The following is a 20681-nucleotide window of genomic DNA, read 5'->3' as shown; positions in this document are numbered from 1 at the left end:
ATACCAACCAAAAAGGTCCCCTGGTGGCTGAACTGGACTCAAATTAAAAAAACAGCCTAACGGCCATTTCTACACAGGACATTGTCATGCAAACTGCTCTTGGGGAAGAAGCCTGCACTGAACTACCTGCCTGCACTGTGTTCCCGCCATCTGATCCAGCTCTTATAGAGGAGTTCCAGGAATCTTATTTTAACCAATAGGTTAAAGATTTTAACCTCACCAATCAGAGCAGCTCCATTCTGACCAATTAAGACGGTGCCTTTTGGACCAATCAAACTACAAAGCATTGGAGTCCTCATTTGCATGAGGACACGCCAATCAGGGACCAGAGGCAAGGACTCCTGTGTGTATAAATCAGCTCCCCTTTGGCTTAGAGAGTACACTTTCCCTTTACATCAAAGACTGAAAACTGTACTTCCCTGCTGGCGGTTAAAACACCAACCATGACACAGAGCAGACCACAACTATCTAGCCAGAGAGGGGAATCTCTAACAGCCATGCTGTTTTCACAGCTATACTGTATAACACTTGAGTGTTTGCACTGAATTAAGTTTCCTTCTTCGCTGCACCCCAAATTGGGGATTCCTGTCGGTATTGAATTGGCACCAATGACCATTGGTTAACATTTATATATATGAAAAACAATACAGCATATTTCCAAGGGCTGTGGCTGGCTATAACCATTGGCTCGCCAACTGAATGCAAGAGCAACCTGAAGAGCCTTTGCCAGCTCAGGTCAATATAATATCTGCAGCTGCCACTCACCTTTCCTTTTCTATATATACTTTTTTAAAAATGGTTATGTAAATGTGAAATGCACCTGGAAACTTTTCTCCTCCATCAGATTTATCATGGTATAATTGACTAATAAATTGTCTATATTTAAAGATTACAATGTGATTTGCTACACAAGGGGGACCCCAAAAACCCAGAACTTATTTACAAAAAATTGTGTATTTATTTTTACATGTTTAAACTTCAGTCACCTTCCAAGTACTCTGCATCCAAGTATCTGATGCAATACACCTATCAAGGCTTTTTTCCCACTGTTCCAAACCGTTTTTGAACTCATCGATTTTGATGCCTTTTGGTGCTTCTGCCCTTTTTTGTTTCACCTCTTCAATGTCCACCAACTGTTTCCCTTTGAGGACTTTTTTCATCTGTGGAAATTAAAGAAGCCACTCAGGGTGAGATCAGGTGAATAGGGAGGGTGGGGCATGAGGGTCATGCTATTTTTTGGTCAAAATCTGCTGAACATTCAGCACAGTGTGGGCAGGTGTGCTCGTAAATCAGCCTTCATGAATTGGGCAAACACTCAAACAAAAAAATTCCCTGAGGCCAAACACAGCCTCTCACAACAATGCCAGCTAGTACACTGATACAGATGGGTGCCTAGAACATTCACCTAGCAGAGGAAGCCTGTATTACAAGGGGCCTGCCCACCAGAACATAAGTTCGGGGTTTTTTTGGGTCCCCCCTTGTACATGCCTTTCATCATATACTTGAAATTTGCTGAAACAGTAAATTTAGTGTTCTCACCACACACACAAAACTGTAAATAAGTGGGGTGATGGATGTGTTACTTAACCTGGAAACTTTAATGTGCCTGAGAGATTGGATTGCAAAGCTATTTATTTATTTATTTATATCAACAACTTTCAGTGAGATGTGATCCACGTACTAATCACTACACCTAAAGTGTACAAATCAAAGTGTACAATTCCATGCTTTTTCAGAAAATTTGCATACATATGCAATCGTCATCACAGTCCATTTTTGAACATTTTCAACACCTGGAGGAAAAAAACCCTCTCTCACTTAGCTATGACCCCCACACACCCTATCTTCATCTCCAATCACCGGCACTGGGTAATCCCGAATGTACTTTCTATCTCTATCCAGCATTAATATGAAAGAAATTTTATTGTCTATGGTCTTTGTGATTGACTTCATTGATAGAGCATAATATTTTCAAAGTAACCTTTGTTGTAATATGTACCTCATTTGTTTTTATGGCCAAATAATATTCCATTGGATGGATACAATACGTGTAATTTATCTATCCACCCATTAACGTACATTTGATTTTTTTCCCCATTTTTTGGCTACTTGAATAATGTTGTGTAAACAACATTTATATACAAGTTTTTGTGTAAACGTGTTTTCAGTTTTCTTGGGCACACACTTGTGATAGGAATTGATGAATTATATGGTAATTCTAGGTTTAATTCTTGAGAAACTCCCAGACGGTCTCCATAGTGCCTACACCATTTTATATTGCACCACCTGTGTGTGAGGGTCCACACACCTCCACGTGTCCTTGACAATGTTTGTTACTATCTCACTTTCTGGTTCTAGCTAACCTAGTGGCTGTGAAGGGGTATTGCATTGGGGTTTTGATCAATGACTTCATTTCACTCTAGCATTTTGTGGGTGAGTGATGACGTCCAACATTTTTTCATGTGCTCTTGACCATTTGTCTATCTTCCTTGGGAAAAGGTGTATTTAACCCTTTGTCATTTTTAAATTCAGTTTTTTGACTTTCTATAATTAAGTTATAAAAGGTCTCCAGATATTTTTGATGCAAGTTTCTTATCAGATGTATTTGCCAAATTCTTCCATTCTGTGTGTTGTGTTTTCACTCTCTTGCCCTAAAAATTTACTTCTAACTGTGGTAATGTGTACATGCTGTAAAATTTACATTTTGACAGTTTATAAGTGTGTTTTTCAGGAGGGAGAACATTGGCATTTTAAGACGAATTTCCAAGACTACTTTGATCTCGCAAAAGCGACACTCTCTCCCATTAGACAAAACTTCTCCTTCCTCTCACCCCAGCTCCTGGCAACGACCGCTCTACTTTTTGTCTATATAAATTTGACTACTCTGTCTACCTTACACAAATAAAATCATACAGTGTTTGGCCCTTTCTGACAGGCTGATTTCACTTAGCATAGTATCCTTAAAGTTCTTTCACATTGTAAAACATGTCAGAATTTGCTTTCTTTTTAAAGCTGAAAAAGACTCTGTTGTATGGATGTTCCAAAATTTTTTTATAGTTTAACGTATTTTAATAGCAAACTTACAGGAACAGCACAGAATACAGACAACATTAAAAACACTTGCATGTAGGACAACTCAGTTAGAAAAGTATAGTGAATGGATGGACTCTACTGTATGATAAAAACGCTACAAACACCATTTAGTTGCCATCAATAAGAAATTCACTTTTTAAAAAAAAATCCAAATGCTGGCATTGTCCAGAAACACTTAACGGGTTTATTTATATTGTTACAAAGTTGAACTGCTTGAAACTTGTTCACTGAAACACCTTGACTGGCATTTATGTTCCCGCATTTATATTTAAAAAATTCACACACAAATGAAAGTGAAAAAACGGCCAATACCTGATCTCTGTCCCCTATTTTCCCCTGCAATCACATACTTAGGTACCTTTTTGACCCCATGGGAAAAAAATATCTAACGTTCAGAACTACCAACAACAGGAAGAAGAGAATTTTTTTTTAAGAAGGAAATGTTTCCCATCATAGTGGATTCTTAAGCACTTTCTCCATGTATGTGGTGTGCTAGCTGGATGTCTTTTGGCATAATTGTTACACATTTGGCATGGATAGCACACAGGTTGGTGTCTTCAAAAAGGCCAACCAGACAGGCTTCACTTTCCTCCTGCAAAGCACCAATAGCTGCACTCTGGAAGCGCAGATCTGTTTTGAAGTCCTGAGCAATTTCTCGCACCAGACGCTGGAAGGGAAGCTTGCGAATCAGAAGTTCAGTGGACTTCTGATAACGTCTAATTTCACGAAGTGCCACAGTACCAGGCCTGTAACGATGAGGTTTCTTCACCCCTCCAGTAGAGGGCACAATCTTGAGAGCGGCTTTGGTAGCCAGTTGTTTCCTTGGTGCTTTACCACCGGTCGATTTGCGGGCAGTCTGCTTTGTACGAGCCATGGTATAGGGACCTCTTTACTTACCCCCCTTCTCCTTCTTGCTGGAGATCAGCGAGCTGTAGGAGGTGCTGGCGTTAGAGAGCTATGGCGGCTGGGAACACCGGATGTTCCAAAATTTTGAAACCTGTTTATCTGATGATTAATGCTTGGGCTACTTCCACCTTTTAGTTATTGTGAAAAAAAAAATGCATCATGAACATGACTAGACATATATCTGCTTGAGTCTTGGCTTTCAATTCTTTTGGATAGGTACCCAGAAGTAGAATTGGTAGATTAGATGGTAACTGAATTCTTAATTTTGATGAATTGCCATGTTGATTTTTATACTGGCAACACTATTTTATATTCCCAGCAATGGCGCACAAGGTTGTCAGTGGGTGTTTTCCCTTTCTTGATGGTGTCTTTTGAAGCACAAAATTGACTAATTTGATGAAGTCTAAATTACCAAGTTTTAATATTAGTGATGTTTGTGTAATGTCTAAGAATAGTTTGCCAAATTCAAGGTCAGGAATATTATCCTATGCTTTATCTAACTTTGGTATAGTTTTGTTTTTTGTTTAGGTCTTTGCATCTTTTTGGGAAATTACACTATGTGGTGTGATGTAATGGTGCAGCCTCTTTCTTTAGCATGTGGTTATCCAGTTGGTCCAACACCAGTTTATGAAGAAATAATTTTCCGTATCTTTGTTACCTTTTTGAAGTATCAGTTGCTCATAGATTCAGGGGTTTATTTCTCAAATCTCAATCTATTCCATAGATCTGTATGTTTATTCTTGTGTCAGTATTACACTATTTTGATTCCTTTTGGTTTACACAAATTTTTGAAATCAGGAAATGTGAGTTCCACAACTTTGTTCCTTTTCAAGAAGAGTTTGGTCATTTTGGTTTACGTGCAATTCCATATAAATGCATGAAACAGCTTGCCAATTTCTAGAAAGATTACAGCCAGCTGAGCTCTGACTGATACTGTGCTGAATCTGTAGATTATTTTGTGGACTAGTGGCATTTCAACAGGGTTAGGTCTTCAGATCCATAAAGTTAAAATGCTTTCTAATCATTTGTACATTTATTAAACCCTTTTGATGATACTTGGTAGTTTTCAGAGTATGTGTTTGTTAAATTTATATAAATATTTTATTCCTTTGATTCTACTGTGAATGCATTTCTTTTTTTAATTTCACTATCAAGTTGTTCACAAATTTTTGACATCCAGAAATGTTAGATTTCTATACATCTAATTGAGTTTTATATTGGAATTTTGAATCCTACAAATTTGCTGGATTCAATTCTTAGTTTGAATAGTCTTGTTTTGGGGGTGTGTGTGTGTGTGTGTATTCCTTAGAATTTTCTATGTACAAGACACCTCATCTGGAAGTTGAGATACTTTTGCATCTTCCTAACTGATCTGCATGCATTTTATTTCTTTTCTTGTCTGAAGGTTCTGGCTAAAATCTCCAGTAAACTGGTGAATAAAGTGACCAGAGTAGACATCCTTCTTTGGTTCCTTATCTTCAGGGAAAAGCTTTCAGCCTTTCATGATTTTTTAAAGAAATTTTATTTTGTATCAACCTTATTTCCATCCTGTTAGGAGTTTGTGGAAGGACAGCTTTAGACCACTCAGTGGTTGTTCCCACCCACTCAGTGGCCTGTGCAGTGAGGACTGCAGACCAGTCTTCAGTGGCAGCCTGAGTGCTCCAGTCTTCAGTAGGAAACTGCTGAATAGGCACAGAGGGCACCTGGCACTCCTTCAGACGAGTCAGTGACTTCAGGCTGAGCAGCAGTGAATTCAGGAGCCAGAGCAGTCCACTCACCCTGAAATTCCTCCCTGTTCCCAGTCTTTTCAGCAGTGGCCTGCTCTTCCTCCTCAATCTCTTTAGGATCTCTGTAGAAGTAGAGATCAGGCATGACTGCCCATGGGTGTTCAGAGGAGATGGTGCCAAACACGTGCACAACTTCCCGGGCCAGCATCCACCACATTAGACCCACTGAGTGAGCCTCTTGTTGCAAGTGATGGCAATGTCCTCAGAGCCCAGAAGAGAGTGTGTTACACAGAGCAGGGGTAGGCAGATTAATATGCCTCCATGAGAGGCTGGTGGTCAGCCCTGAGATTGGTAACCACCAGAAGTCTCAGCTCCTGGAAGCCTGCCTGGATCTGGTTAGTGAAGTTTCCAGGAGTGAAGTGGCCAGCAGTAGGAGTGGCTCCAGTAGCAGAAGCAAACTTCAGCACAGCTCACGGGACCAGTATTCCTGGACAATAAGACACTCACATCAGTGGGGGTTTCAATGGCAACAATGGCATGAGCTGCCAGCAGAGGCTTCTCCCAGGTTCTCTTCAGATTTATGACATAGATGCCATCACTTTTCCTTTTGTAGATGTGCTGTTCCACTTGGAAGTCAAGATTGGTGCCACCTAAGTGGGTTGCTGCTGCAAGGAATTTGAGGACATCCTCTCCCTTCATTTGCAGGACACCAGGGTCTCCAGACATTGTGAACGTTTTCCTTTAAGTTATGTGGGAATTGAGAACACGCGGAAAAGCTCATGATTAAATGTAATATTAGCTGTAGGTTTTCCACAGATGCCCACAATGTGGTTTGGAAATTTTGTCCTATTCTGGGTATGCTGAGTATTTTAATTATTAAAAGGTATTGGGTTTTGTCAATTTATTTTCTTTGAGTCTATTGAGAAAATGTTGCACTTTGGGTTTTAACTCTCTGATCCCATGTATTACATTAATGGATTTTGAGATGTTAATTCAACCTTTCATCCCTGGAAGAAATACTACTTGGTCCTGGTATATAATTCTTTGTATATTTTGCTGCATCATCCTTTGTAGTATTTGTTGAGTGGCTTACAGCTATTAACAGGCTAACAGTTCTGTCTTTTTCTTAGAACATCTCAGAATTTTCTCCTTATCAAGCTCTATTTCTTTTACCACTTTGATGGTATTATTGTTATGTAGATTGTGTCTATTAATGATATAACCCGATATATTGCACTTCTTTTATTTTTTTCAGCAGTACAGAGGTCTTTTATTTTTTCACACTCATCATGCCATGAATTCATAGGGGATGGGTTTCAGCAGCTCGGGCTCCTATCCATTGGTTTTTCACGAAGTGTGCTTCTATGAGTGGGACAGGCTGACACTTCAGTTAAACCCAGGTATCTTTCTCTTTGGCTTCCTTCTCTTTCTGATCATTTTCCTTTACACATTTCAGGAAGCTGTCTTGGCCCTTAGAATACGTAATGTGTTCAATATGTACATTAATTCTCTTGCCAAGAATCTTGCCCTTAACTTATTTACAACACCCACCACATGCTGAGTGACATTGTAGACTTTTCCAGTTTTGCCACGGTAACATTTGTGGGGCATTCCTTTTTGAACAGTGCACATTCCCTTGATCTCTAGAAAATCACCTTTTTAGAGATTTGTATGGACGTGGCCAAAGGAACAACTCCATGTTTTCTAAAAGGCCTAGAAAACAAATGGCCAGCGCCTCTCCTCTTGTCCTTTGTGTTAGACATTTTGGCGTATTACTGGAAGATGGCAGTTCTAGCGGGAAGAAAGTACACTTTTTTTTTCACTATCTGTAGTCATTTTCTCACCCTAATACAGTATTGCTCACATCCATGCCCTTTGTGCCTTTACTCGTGAACATGTTATACACATCTTAGATTAGTTTATAAGAAAATCAAGTAATTTGATTTTTAACCTGATTTAAGATGTAATAATAAGGGCCCACCCAGCCAGTTAGCCTTGGCTGGATTTTTCTCCCAAGTGAGAGGAAGCAGCTTCGTGCTGGCGCATTTACTGGCTGAATTCAGCTGGCTAGATTAGAGTTCACAGGGACTCCAGACACTTGAAATGCGATTTAGCACTTACAGGTCCACAAATAACTGCTGAATTGTAAATGATTTCCACAGTTAATTCAAGACTCTAGAGACTTTAAGGCCCGAGAGCAGGGTTTCCTAAGCTCAGCACTATTGATACTCAGGCGGCAGGATAAGTCTTCGTGGTGTGGGGTCCTGCCCATTGCAGACCCTGAGCAGCATTCCTGGCCACGGCGCTCTAGACGCCAGTAGATCTCCGCTTCCTCCCAATCTGTGAGAACTAAAAGTGCCTCCCGACCAGGCCAGAGTGGGGGAGGGGAGGGGAAGGAAGCAGAATGCCCCCAAGGTAGGGTAATGGAGGGGACTGTCTGAGGAGGGGTCCTGAGCTGGGAGGACACAGCAGGTTCAGGCTGACCTGAGGGAACAGTGGAAGCTCCTGGAGAGGAAACAGGGCTCCCAGGAGAGCGGGACGGAGGGACTGCAGGCCCTGACAAGGGATGTCTGTAGTCCAAGCCCTTCCCTGGGTCTGGCGGAAATGCGGACCCTATCGGTGACCAAGGCCTGCCCCTCATGCAGGCTTTGGTGGGTAGTGCTGAGATGACAGGCGCTGGCATCCTGGGTGGGGTCCCCGGTGTCTCACGACCCCTCTACCGCGTGCCCCAGCCCCCAAGCAACGCCTTCTGCACCCGCACTTCTGCTACCGGTCTCGGCCGTCCCATGCTGCGAGCTGGACTTTGAGGGTCTCGGCTGAAGCAGGGGGCGATGCAACCGGCCCTGGCAGCCCCGCCTCAGGCCCAGGTGTTTTCGTTTGTTTAGTTTGAACAAGGCTGGGCCCTGAGCTGGATTACCTGATAAGAAGGGAACCAGACTGAGGAGGGGAGCTGTGGGTGGGACCAGGCTGTGGGCGAGGCAGTGCATATTTGTTACTGCACATATTTTAACCTATACTGACCGATCATCAGACTGTATCCTAAGAGTGAAACAAATATGAAGATTGAAAAAAAATTAAGGGCCCAGTGAATTCTCTTCTAAATCACATTAACTTTAATATATCAACAATGGTCTTCTTCTATATGAATTTTTTCACCGGTGAGATCTTCATAAATATCTGCTGGAGATATATGGATATCTTCCTCTATTCATCAGTATTTAAATATGCTCAAATATCTACTATCTTAAAGGAAACAAATGACTGGTAAAACAGGTCCTGCTTTGGTCTTTAAATAAATAGAATAGTACATACTACATACACACATGCTCTACACTCCCATACCACATACACATATTACTACATATTTACTATAAACCAACCAAGATGACTACAGATATGGGTTCTATAAAACTCCAGCTAGTCCTGGCTGGTGTGGCTTAGTGGGTTGAGCACTGCCTGCAAACCAAAGGGTTGCGGGTTGGCTTCCCAGTCTAGGGCACATGCCTGAGTTGTAGGCCATACCCCCACCAGGGGGCGCCTCAGAGGCAACAGCACATTGATGTTTCTCTCCCTCTCTTTCTCCCTCCCTTCCCCTCTGTCTAAAAATAAATACATAAAATCTTAAAAAAAAAAAAAACCCTCCAGCTAAATCTTTGTCTCTCAGCTCATATAAACATAACATGGTATAAATTTAAGGTATAAAATGTAATAGGAATGAAAATCCCAATAAAGTTAATTAACACATCCATCACCTCACAGTATGAGGGTGTTTGGGTGTGTGTACGAAGATAAAGGGAAAGAGAGAGAGAGACCAAAGGAAAAAAGATTTGGCCTGTGGATTTGGTTCTGTGGGAAGTAACCTCACAGGGGATCGTGTTTGTAACTGGGCAAGTCCTGGTGGGTTGTTATGCCCCAGGCATATATGTAATCTATTTACTAAAAGGCTTATCTTTGCCTTAAGCAAGCCTTATTGTTTTCGTGCATCTAGGCTAGCACTCCCTGGAAATACACTGTAACCACCTTCAAGAAAGCACATAACCTTGTTAGGTACTCTGTAATCCAATCCCTCACTCCCGAGCTTGCTCCCACCTCCATGTAATCTTCCTTACATCTCCTCCTTAATTTTAAACGCATTAAAACTGCTGCAAAACTGGTATTCTTGGGAGCATTTGAGGTCTTGATTTCTGGCATACGTCATCAGCTTGGCTCAAATAAACTAAAAAAATTCTCTACAGATTTGGACGTTTCTTACCTTGACAAGCCCACATACATTTTCAAGTGTGTGTGTGTACATAAGCATGCTTTGGGGTAAATCACACCTTCTTGGAAAGTGGCAGCGCTTCCCTTGCCTTGGGAATTCATTATTGTCCACTCTCACTGGGTTTAGCTAATCTACGTTTTGTCCAGCCAAGTCCAATAGAAACAAAAATGCACCACAGGGGATTTCAAATTTTTGAAAAAAACACATTTAAAAGACTAAGCACAAATAGAATTAAAATGAATGACAACAGTAATGCAAAACCCAGGAATGTTAAAAATAGAATTGAAAATGTTCTAAGTTATTAGCATTTGGGGTGGTGGGAAAAGTAATTAATTGTAGTATAGCATATTAATGGTGCATGATTTAATTATCAGTGTAATGACACAAAGATTTGTACATGATATCAACTAACAAATTTATAGATGGAACAATGAAATAATAAAATAGTTAAATCAAAGTCAGTGAAGTACAGAGTAAAGGAACAATATCTAATTAGAGCAAAGGGAAGGAAAAGAGTAAGGTGATTGAAACAATCTCAAATTTATCAGTAATTAGGTGAAATGCAAATGTACAGAATATTGATTTACTTTTAAATGTCTGTGTAATATATAGAATTATAAATAAGTATTTTGGATAGTCTTCTCATGATAAACATTTAAACAGTCTCTATGTTTTCCTATTAAGACATAAATTGCATGGAAATTTTTGTGCATAGAAACTTCCATTTCTGTTCTTATAGAATGTAACAATGTGGGTGATAAAAAAATCATTCAAATGTTGCTAGAAACTGAAAATACCACCCCCATCAACAAATGCATTGATTTTGTTCAGTGGATAATAACGCATTTACCTAATTTTGCTACATACAACCACAGTAAAAAGGACTTTCATACTAATATTTTTAATGTCATTTGATAGTATACAATTCCTAAGAAAGAAAAGAGGTCAGCATATTTGTCTAGATGCGGGACCTCCCTCCTTTTGGCACAACCCTGAAAAGCTGATCATTTCGCCCCTGCCGGGTGGCCCAGCAGACAAGAGCACTTGGCCACATACAAAATCGAACGCATTGCAGGTTCAATCCCCAGCCAGGGCACACATATGAATGCGTTAATTTTTTAAATCTATAATGGTCTTGAACAGTGTCAATAATTCCATTTTTTGTGTTTCTATATAAAGATTTAGGAATCTGTTCAATACTATTGAGGTGACAGGATGTCGGATTATCTGCTGATGGGATTATCCACTCCCTTCCTCTATAAAAGGGGAATCAGAGGCAAAAGTCACTTCATTTTTCAGCAAGCCACAGGCTCTCTGGACCTCAGGAGTGGGTCAGCAAGACAACTCTGCAGCCATGGGGGAACCTGCCTCTTTCTGGACCACAAGCCACCACCCTATTCTGGTGAGTACAGATTCCATATTGACAGCAAAAGTGTCCATCTGTATACTTTTCCTTTTGTGAAACCTGAAATTAGTAGACTGTTACTCTTAAAACAAGAAAGTATCTTACTAAAGGTCATTTCTTAGGTCTTAAGATATTAACACCTAAGAATGTTAGGTGTTAATAATATTAGGTGTCAAGGGATTGTACATTTTTTTGTATATAAAGCTTTCTTGGGAATAATATGCCTGATGTTTGTTTTGTCTTAGTTTTGCTTTGTTTTTAACCAACATCAATCATCACTAGAAATTAGTAGTAGTGTTTGACCTTGCACTGTTTAAATTATTCCCCTCTCTGGAAAAATTTTTTATATTCAGTGTGCTTGGTCATATAAACAAAAATTTAGTGCTGTACTCAAAATCTTGTCATCAGTTAGTTCTTTCCTAATCTGTCATCAATAATTGTAGTTATTTTCTTTCTCTTTATCCCTCTTAACCTCTCATCCTCCATCCTTTCCCCTTTCTCTGTCTCTCTGTTGACCTTACTGTTTCTCACAGCACTTAATTATATCTAACACTATATTAGACTTTCATCAGTCTATTAACTCTTTCCTCCAGCCCAGATTAAAATCAACAGGGGCAGTGACTTTCAAGTTGAATTCTAAATCACGTTTTAGTACATACGCAACTTGGCATATAAAAGGTGATCTATAAATGGGAAGAACACATAAATTTCACTGCAAACTGAGACATCTTGGGCAACGGAAGGGGCAGTATTATGGCAAGACAACAGGGATGTAATGAGATTTATGGTTTCTCCTTTTAAAAGTAACTCTGAAGACAGAAATGAGGGGATTAAAAGAAAAGGTATGCTGATTGGATTTGCACTGCAAATAGCTCATTGCCACTAGAGCTTTATAATGGGTTACAGAGGGAAAGGATTTGAACTCTTAAGCAGTGATAATATATTGCAGATCGTTGTATAATTCTGGTTGGGTAAATTTGTTTGAAATTAAATTTAGAGTTTTTTTTGAGTTTGAATAATTTCTTTCAATAAATATATCTGAACACCTTCTGAGAGCAAGTCAGTAAGTGAACATGGCAATGCAAACCATTAAAGTCCATATTACACTTCTCTTCATGGAGTATCCAGCTTAGGGAAAAAATATATAAAAAACCAATATAGTATAAAATAATATTAAAAACATACAAATAAAAATTGAAAAAATTAACACAGAGAATGTAATATTAATTTTGACTGCTGGATTAGGGAAGGTCATTCTGTATAAACAATAGCTTGTAGGAAATTTGAAAGATGCTGAAAAATTATTCAAAAGTTGAGAACATTTACATGGATTCAGAAGGGTGGATAGATAGTCCACTGATATGAGTGTGGGGTGGCAGGGTGTCCAGAATAACACTCAATTTTAAACAGGATTTTACCATCAACAAGTGACTTTCGGGGACACTGAGATAGTAGTGAATTATTTGGGGAGCTGGTTGGTTCAGTGGGACACGTGGTCACTGTGAGTTGAGTCAAGGATGTGAGCACTGATATGCTGAGTGGGCAGATGGATATTTGAGTCTCAGGGTAGAAGTCAGATTACACTGGTTCTATGGGCATTTCCAGTTCATTAATGGTATTTGTAGCCGGGGAAATGGATGGATGGCCTAGAAAAGGTGTAGATTTAGAATAAATGTGAGAATAAATGCTGAGCTTCTGACTTCTAAGAAACATCAATTGTGTTTAGCTGAGACTAACAGGGAGGAGCAGGAGGAGAAAAGGAAAAGAGTCAGCAGGATAAAAATGGTTATTTACAGTAGAGGTCTTTGTGCAAAAAAGAAACTGTGTGATGGAAATACGATACGTCTGAGTCATTTCTGAACCAGAGAATATTTAAGGAAAGATGGGACTTGGGTGTGCAAGTGGAAGTGCGCATTGAGGGGTTGAAAGACACACAGCTTCACTGGGCCAGAGGGTCCCAGCATATGTGCAGTTGGCATTGACATGAACATGGAGAGGGAAACATCCCCAGAGGAAGATGGTGAATGAAATGGTCTGGAATTGAAACTGGATAATGACCTTGAGCCTTCTGTTCTTGACTCACAACTGCTTTGATGTCCCTGGATCCAGTTCTTAATGTGCGGTGCCTGTGTTAGCATCAGCAGCAATCTGGAAACCCTTAGGAATGTGAATTCTTGGCCCAGCCTTAGGTCTACTTGGGTTGAGGTCCAGAAAACTGAGTTTTAACAATTTTCCAGATGACTGTGATGAACACATACATTTCTCTAGAAAGAGAGGAGGGTAGAGGATCCAAGTGAACTGAAAGCCTTTATCTCCTATGTTATTCAAACTTTAAATTTTATTGTGTTTTCAAAGAGAACCCTCAAAAGAAATATGATGCCCCAGACTCTACAGAAGAAGAGACAACTTTTATCAAAGGCGAAGTGCAGACGTCGTGAAAGGTCTGAACTTCCTAAGAGGCTGACCAGCTGCATTTTCAAGAGGCCAGTCACAAGGATAGTTTCCCATCCTGGCAATGAGGTCAGGTTCAAGGAGCAAGAGAAGACCTTGGAGAAGCCCCAGCAAGTCTGTGCGTACAGGAGACTGCAGGGGCTCCAGGCCTGCAGCAGTGAAGGGGAGCCTTTAAGTACATTGGACGTCATGAATATCATGAATATAATTGCACGGAGAAGTGCAGGTGGATCCCTGGGCCGTGCTGGCCCTGGGTCTCTAGGCACCAGTCCGGAGCCCACCACCGCGTGGTCTTCAGATTGGGCCGAGATGATCCCAGGGGCAGGGCTCTGTGTCCCACAGCTTCTCTGCAGACAACCGGTTACCCGCGCAGATATCCAGAGACAGACTCGGAAAGTGAAAAAAGCAAGAGAGAGACTGGCTGCAGCCTTGAGGGAAGACAGGTTGGCCAGGGAGGCAGAGAGAGCCAGGAGCCCAGAAGGATGTTGTGAAAACTGAAGGAAAATTATGAGAAGTTTGTGCCGGAAAGTCCAGTGGTGTGGCCTTTGGGAAGTGGTCCACTGAGACTGCTCTCAGCATACCCGTTTCCTTTAATGTTAACCCTGTGTCTTGCTCTGGCTTCTTGTGATGCTTTGTTATATTAAGATGTACATTATTAAACTCTTTTGAGAGACAAAGATATGAGAGCAGATGGTTTTGTGGGTGAGAGATTCGGTTTCAAGTGATAAGAAAGGAGATCTTGTCCTTGTACACCTCACTTTCTGTTTCCCATGGTTTTTATTCACTTTTACATTACATTCTACAGAGGTAACTTTGAGACTGATCAGTTACCATTTCTTCTTATAATACTTATACTCCAGGAAAAGGTGATACCTCCTCTACAGAGATATTTTTTTAAGGTTTTATTTATTTTTAGAGAGAGGAGAAGGGAGGGAGAAAGAGGGAGAGAAATATCAACTGGTTGCCTCTTGCATGCCTCCAACTGGGGACCTGGACCACAACCCAGGTGTGTGCCCTGACTGGGAATCAAACCGGCCACCTTTCTGTTCCCAGGCCCACACTCAATCCACTGAGCCACACCCACCAGGGCTCCAGAGATTGTTTTAATGGTAAATTAATTTGATTCCATACAAATATGATTTTATTAAGCTTGCTTTTATATCTCATTCTAACATAAATTGTATTTTTTGTGGGGTTTTTTTTTTTGCCAAAGGCTAATTCAGACATAAGACATTATAGTATAATTTAATTATCACTTCTATCTGTTACTAAAAATTATTTAGAGCAAACCTTAGCTTCTTCAGAAGGAAATGTTGTCTGGGAACATTTCACACAGAGAGAACCTTGGCAGCAGGCTCATTGTCTTAGCCCTGGCAATAGGTCCTGAGTCATGAAACTTGCTCACCTGCTCACAGCACAGGGCCTGTCGTAATCTTTCAATTAACAAGTGATCAACAGTATTTGGTGGAAAAAATATCAAATTACAGGAGCAAGGATAAGAAGATTCTTTCCCTGGGTCAAGACAGAAAAGGAGTGATGAGAGTTTAGAGTGATCAGGCATCTCCTGGACTTCCTTGAACTTTAGATAGAGCAGTTCTAGCAGAGGTTCTGGGGTAGGGGGATGTCACATGGCCCTCCATGGTCCAATAGGATCCAGCACAGGACCCTTATGGAACAGGAGGAGGAGCCAGGTATAGACAGGGTTCTTACATGTTAGACCAGGAGTTCTAAGAAGTGGAGCCGTGTGAGGTCACAATGCAGAAACAGCTGACAGGGTTGGAGACGACTGGGGGCAGTGGGTGGGTGTTGGGGATGGTCAGGAGACCTGCCCATCGTTTGCACAGTGCTCACATCTGTGACTGGACATACCTACTCCTGTTAATGTGAGCTGATTTTTCCCACTCATTGAATCTTTTCTTCCCTCTTCTTACATTCTGTTAAATTATTTTATCTTGTTAGTTTTAGTTGGGTTTTTGTCTCTCGTGCATTTAAATTATTCCTGAGTGATTCCCAGATGTAAACTATGATTTCAGTGAGTTACATTGGAAAATGAAGGTGTTCAGGTGTGATTGTTGGTTCAGGTGTGATAAATTTCAATGATGGCATCCAGCTTGGTTAATCATCCTCGGGACATCCATATGATAAGCCACACAATAAATTAGAATTTTTAAGACAAGGTGCTATTAGGTTTTGATAGTTTGAGTGAGGATGAATGGAAAGCTGTACATTGATTCACAGGTTTTCACCAGCAGCTCCCGGTGGGGCCAGCATTCGTTGGCTGGTGTCACAGAGCTCCAGTCTCTGCCTCTGTGTTCCACTGGGTCTTCTTCCCTTCATGTCTCTCTGTCCTCTCCTCTTTCGTAAGGACTCAGTCATTGGGTATAAGGCCCACACGAAAGCCAGGGTGAGTTCATCTTCATATCTTTAACCCATCACATCTACAAAGACCCAATTTTTATATAACGTCAAATTCTAAATTCTGGGACACATGAATTTTTGATAGACATTTTTCAATCCACTACCCGCCCCCCCCCAACCGGAAGTGGTGGGAGATCCATCCTGGAACTGACCGTCTTGTGCCTGGTGAAATCTGAAGGGGTTATGCCAGCATCAACTGTACAGAGAACACAGGTAGCCTTCACAGCTCAGTCAGATCTGAGTGGTAGCAATGTGAGGGGTTGTTTTCCTCAAAAAAATAGATTCAATCAATGAATGAGCCAAAACTCATAAATAAATTTAAATTTGAACATTAAGTTAAAAGCCATGTGAAAAGCACAAGCAATATATTAATATTATAATTAAAATAATGAAACCTTAAAAAAAGATTTGAATCTAGTCATCCCAGAGTGTTGGAAAGATCCGGGGAACTGTTAATATGATTCCAGAAGTCTGTTTAAATATTTCAGTAACGTGCGTATTTCAATTTGTTGTCTCGTGGGTTGTGTTATTGGTGACACCCTGCCAGTGTAGCCTACCCATACGCAGCAAGTAGCCCTTTTAAGGGAGCAGAACTCTCCCTGGCTGCTAATAAGTAGTCCAAAGCCAACTGGTCATCAGCGACCATGGCTGCAGAAACTTTTCTTTCAAGAAATCATCTAAAGCATTAGCTGTCTACTACATGTAACCTGAGTGTCTTGGACATTTCTTGATTGGCATTAATGACGTGCCCAGGTCAGCCCCAGTGACTGACAGGACAACGACTGAATGAGTGCATGCAGTAGGAAAACAGCACATTTGTGTTGGACAGGCCAGAGGGGTTTGAAGGAGGATGCCCAAAACGCAACACTGACATGCAGGGTACACAGGCTGTGCAGGTGATGTTACATGGCAGACCCTGGAGTGAGAGGTAAGGGTGGTGGCTCAGGTGCACTATTGCAATAAACCAAAGACTCTGGAATTCTCTCATGTGAGCATAATTGCCAGAGTTTGACTAATGGGTCTGATGCTTAGGTGCAATCTTTGATCAGGGATGACCTATTTGATGTGGGAACAGAACACAGCATCTCCACAGTGGACTCCGTCACACGTGCTGGCAGCACGCCATTTATAGACTACATGAAGTCCCTGGTCACTCATGTGATCCCAAGTGACTCCTGAAGTGTGCATTAGGTCCAGAAAAGTGATTTCCTCCAGAATGAATTGCATCCGTGTGAGGGGAACACATTTCCTCCTGTAAGTGGGATATACCAGGCAGTGGAGGAGCAATTTTTTTGTCCTGCAGCTACCGATACTTTCTCAATGAGGAGCCTCTGGTGAGCAAGTCTGAGGGGTTCCGCATTCATGACTCAAGGCAAAGGGGAAGTGGGCTGTGGAGGGTCAACCACCCAGGCCACTGGAAAGGCCTACATGTCAGTGCTCCTCTAGTTCTGTGTGGGCAGCACCACTTGACAGGAATAGTTTCTGGTACCAGAATGCCTTGGGTAGTTTCGTCCACCACAGGTGGTTTAGGGACCCTGAGATGCATACCGCTGAAGCCTCTATAATAAAGGGGTTTAGGGAGGAGACAGTAGGCTGGTACTGGACGAGTTCCTGGTGATTTGTTTCCCTATTCAAATGCAGTATATTTTAAAGTATTCTGTGAATAATTAGGCAAGCAGATCTCACGAGTGTACATGGCTCTGGTTGCTGTGGGTGACGGAATGTCCCCATGACACAGGTTCTGTCTGCTGACTGCTTCTGTCGCCCTCTCAACTCACAGCTGCTGCTCAGAGAAATTTCAAGCGGGACATGCATAGATTTCTAAAGACATTTCCAAGTGAGCAGACACAATGAAGAGCTGGCACTGGCCTATGGGGGTGCTGGAGGGAAATGATGTTGACACGCATGACTGAGGACGTCCCCAGGCAGAGCCCACATGGGACGCACCTTTAAGCTTCAGGACCACAGTGCATCCAGAGGTCTGTCCGAGGAGCCTGGTTTAAACTCCAGGACAGGTTCTGGGAGCCCTGTCACTTCACTCCCGTCTGTGTGTGTGAGATGAGGGCAGCGCAGCCCTAGCGGGTGTTTTCTCAGTTGAGACCGGGCAGCAAGGAAGACCCAGTGGGGGCTGAACTCTTCCTCACAAAACTTCAGTTCTTCCCCAGAAAGATTCCACAGCTGTGGAAAGAAGTTCTGAACACACAAAAATCAAGTTTCAGAAGAACTGATCTTTTTTTTTTTTTAAATCCTCACCAGGGGGCATTTTTTTTTATTGCTTTTTATAGAGAGAGAAAGGGAAAGAGGAAGGGATGGAAACATTGATGTGAGAGAGCAGCAGAGGTTGGTTGTTTCTCATACACTCCCTGACTGGGGATTGAACCCACAACCTCCGATTAGGGTATGATGCTCCAACTGAGCCATCCAGCCAGGGCAGGAAAGCTGAGCATTATCTCAGCATATGAAAGCAAGTATGTTATTCACTTCTGCAACAGCAAATGGGCCATGTGAACAGCAAATGGGCCATGGGGCTGGATCATGAAACGAAAGGCTTCCAACTACTCTTGCAAGAAAACGATGTTATAAAGTTCCCGTCTGTCCTGTCACACTCAATTAGGATATGACTCCAAATAATATCCTCTCTCTGCAACTCACCTCAATTATTCCTTGCATGACTGCCTTTACAATGCCACAACTCTCTGTGGTGTTTCCACTGGGGAGTCACAGCATCTTGCATAGACATCATCCTACACATAAAGGAGACTCAGGATGGGCTAGAACGGTGCAGGTAAGCGTAACTCTTTCTCTAATTGGGCGGATCGGATGTAGTGGGGTACACATTGGGTCGTGTGTATGGCAGCAACATAAAAATGGCAAATACTATACGATATTAAATATTTAAAGTCAAGTGAAAATCCTTTCAAATGAATTAAACACAGAAAGACACCACAAATATCTGTGGCCCAAATTAATAGGAAGTCTCAAGTTCCACAAAACAATGTCCAGACTCACAACCACATGTCACCTACACACATGTGTAACAACTGCATACATGAAGATAAACCATGTTTATATCTTTATCTTTATGGTGAATCTTTACTGTGAGTCAATGAAAGCAGGGCATTCTGTATTACCACCCTGTATTTATTTCCATAACCAAGCAGTTCTCGAAACAGTGTTTACGATGTGTTACATGGTCAAACTCCCAGGGGTCAATAACGACACCCTCACTGAGGATGCTACTCTCATAAAATACACACACACAGCCTCCCTATTACATCCGGTCAGTTTTCATTTCCTTCATAGCCAGTATTTCCTTCTTATAAACTAAAGCTTTACCATTTGTTAACCAGCTCTCTTTTCCCACCAAATACGGGCCCCATGACTGCTAGAACATGTTTGTCTCCTGTCGCTATATCCAGATCCTACAGGGCCTTGATCACTTGTGCTGAACTGGGCATGACAACTCTATTAAAGAGCATGGGAATGAGGGATGCTGAACACAGTGTCAAGAGCACAGTCTCTGAGCGAGAGGCCGGACAGGGCGAGTGGTCCTGCCTCCCTGGCCAGTTTGTGTTCCCTCACAACTTACCTACACTTACTTAGAGGCCTCAGTTGAGTTAGAAATGCGATATTAATATTACAGAGTCCACTAGGAAGTGAATTTACATACTTTAACTGAAATACATTATGGTGAATGGTGTAACGCTCCACAGGAAACACACCAGTGCTCAGGGAGGAAGTCCCCCGGCCACAGGCTGTTTCAGAGGACAGGGGCTACGATCACTGCGCAGCCAAGCCTCAGGCCGCCGGAGAAAGACGTCACACACCTCCTTCACCAAAGGTCCTTGGTGAGCACGATGGACAGTGGCTCACAAAATGACAAAGGTGACAACACCAAATTGTAAAAATGGCTAATAACGTCCTCTTCTTACTAATGTGACTCACTGAGGCCTCTTACAAATTAGGCGTAGCTCCACTACAATGCCTTCCAGAAATTGCGGTTTATGATCGCCAATAACATAACTTGTTTACCTCCTCAGAGCATTCAATATACAAAATGTCTTGGTGCCTTAAATAGCCATAAGACCACGTATCACAGGCCAAATCCTACAAAAGTCCTGATCAGCCTTTGACGTTACACCCACAGCCATGTGCGCTCTGTGGTTATTCTTATTATTACAACCCCTCACACTCCTCTCTGACTACAGCCTCAATCACACGGGTCACTGGCAAGAGAGCATGAAAAAACCACGATTTGGGATTTTGGTATTAAGATTGAATGGCAATTTGTGTCATGACAAAAACCATATCTATAAAAAAATAAAACAAAATATGCTTGAGGAAAAACTACCTGATCATAAATGCACATAATAAAATTAACCCACAGAGTATAATTTTTTTTTGCTTTTACTTTTATTAG

At 41.6% G+C, this 20681-nt stretch overlaps 2 protein-coding genes, 1 non-coding gene and 1 pseudogene across 3 annotated transcripts; 2 read left to right on the top strand and 2 right to left on the bottom strand.

Annotated features, from left to right (window-relative positions):
• Positions 1 to 647: 647 nt before the first annotated feature.
• Positions 648 to 778, top strand: LOC112301598 (small nucleolar RNA SNORA44). The gene has a single exon (XR_002974500.2). It is a non-coding gene; the product is annotated as a small nucleolar RNA SNORA44 (small nucleolar RNA).
• Positions 779 to 3556: 2778 nt separating this feature from the next.
• On the bottom strand, positions 3557 to 3999 carry LOC112301455 (histone H3.3A-like). Its single transcript, XM_024556897.4, has one exon. It carries the CDS (start codon positions 3965 to 3967, stop codon positions 3557 to 3559), a length of 411 nt encoding a protein of 136 aa, XP_024412665.1. The 5' UTR covers positions 3968 to 3999.
• Positions 4000 to 5477: 1478 nt separating this feature from the next.
• LOC112301418 (small ribosomal subunit protein uS2 pseudogene) lies at positions 5478 to 6452 on the bottom strand (annotated as a pseudogene).
• Positions 6453 to 11202: 4750 nt separating this feature from the next.
• Positions 11203 to 14341, top strand: LOC112301417 (methyl-CpG-binding domain protein 3-like 2B). The gene is given in 3 exon segments (XM_024556868.1): positions 11203 to 11292; positions 11294 to 11389; positions 13748 to 14341. Coding segments are annotated over 3 exon segments (780 nt in total).
• The last annotated feature ends 6340 nt before the right edge of the window (positions 14342 to 20681 follow it).

This window comes from Desmodus rotundus, chromosome 9 (genome assembly GCF_022682495.2).
Source record: "Desmodus rotundus isolate HL8 chromosome 9, HLdesRot8A.1, whole genome shotgun sequence".
NCBI classification, from domain to species: domain Eukaryota; kingdom Metazoa; phylum Chordata; class Mammalia; order Chiroptera; family Phyllostomidae; genus Desmodus; species Desmodus rotundus.
The sequence above is the reverse complement of the archived record's forward strand: the minus strand, read 5'-3'. Positions and strand labels throughout refer to the sequence as shown.

Excerpts from the sequence above, each read along its gene's own strand:
- LOC112301455 (XM_024556897.4), bottom strand. The coding sequence starts at position 3,967 with ATGGCTCGTACAAAGCAGACTGCCCGCAAATCGACCGGTGGTAAAGCA.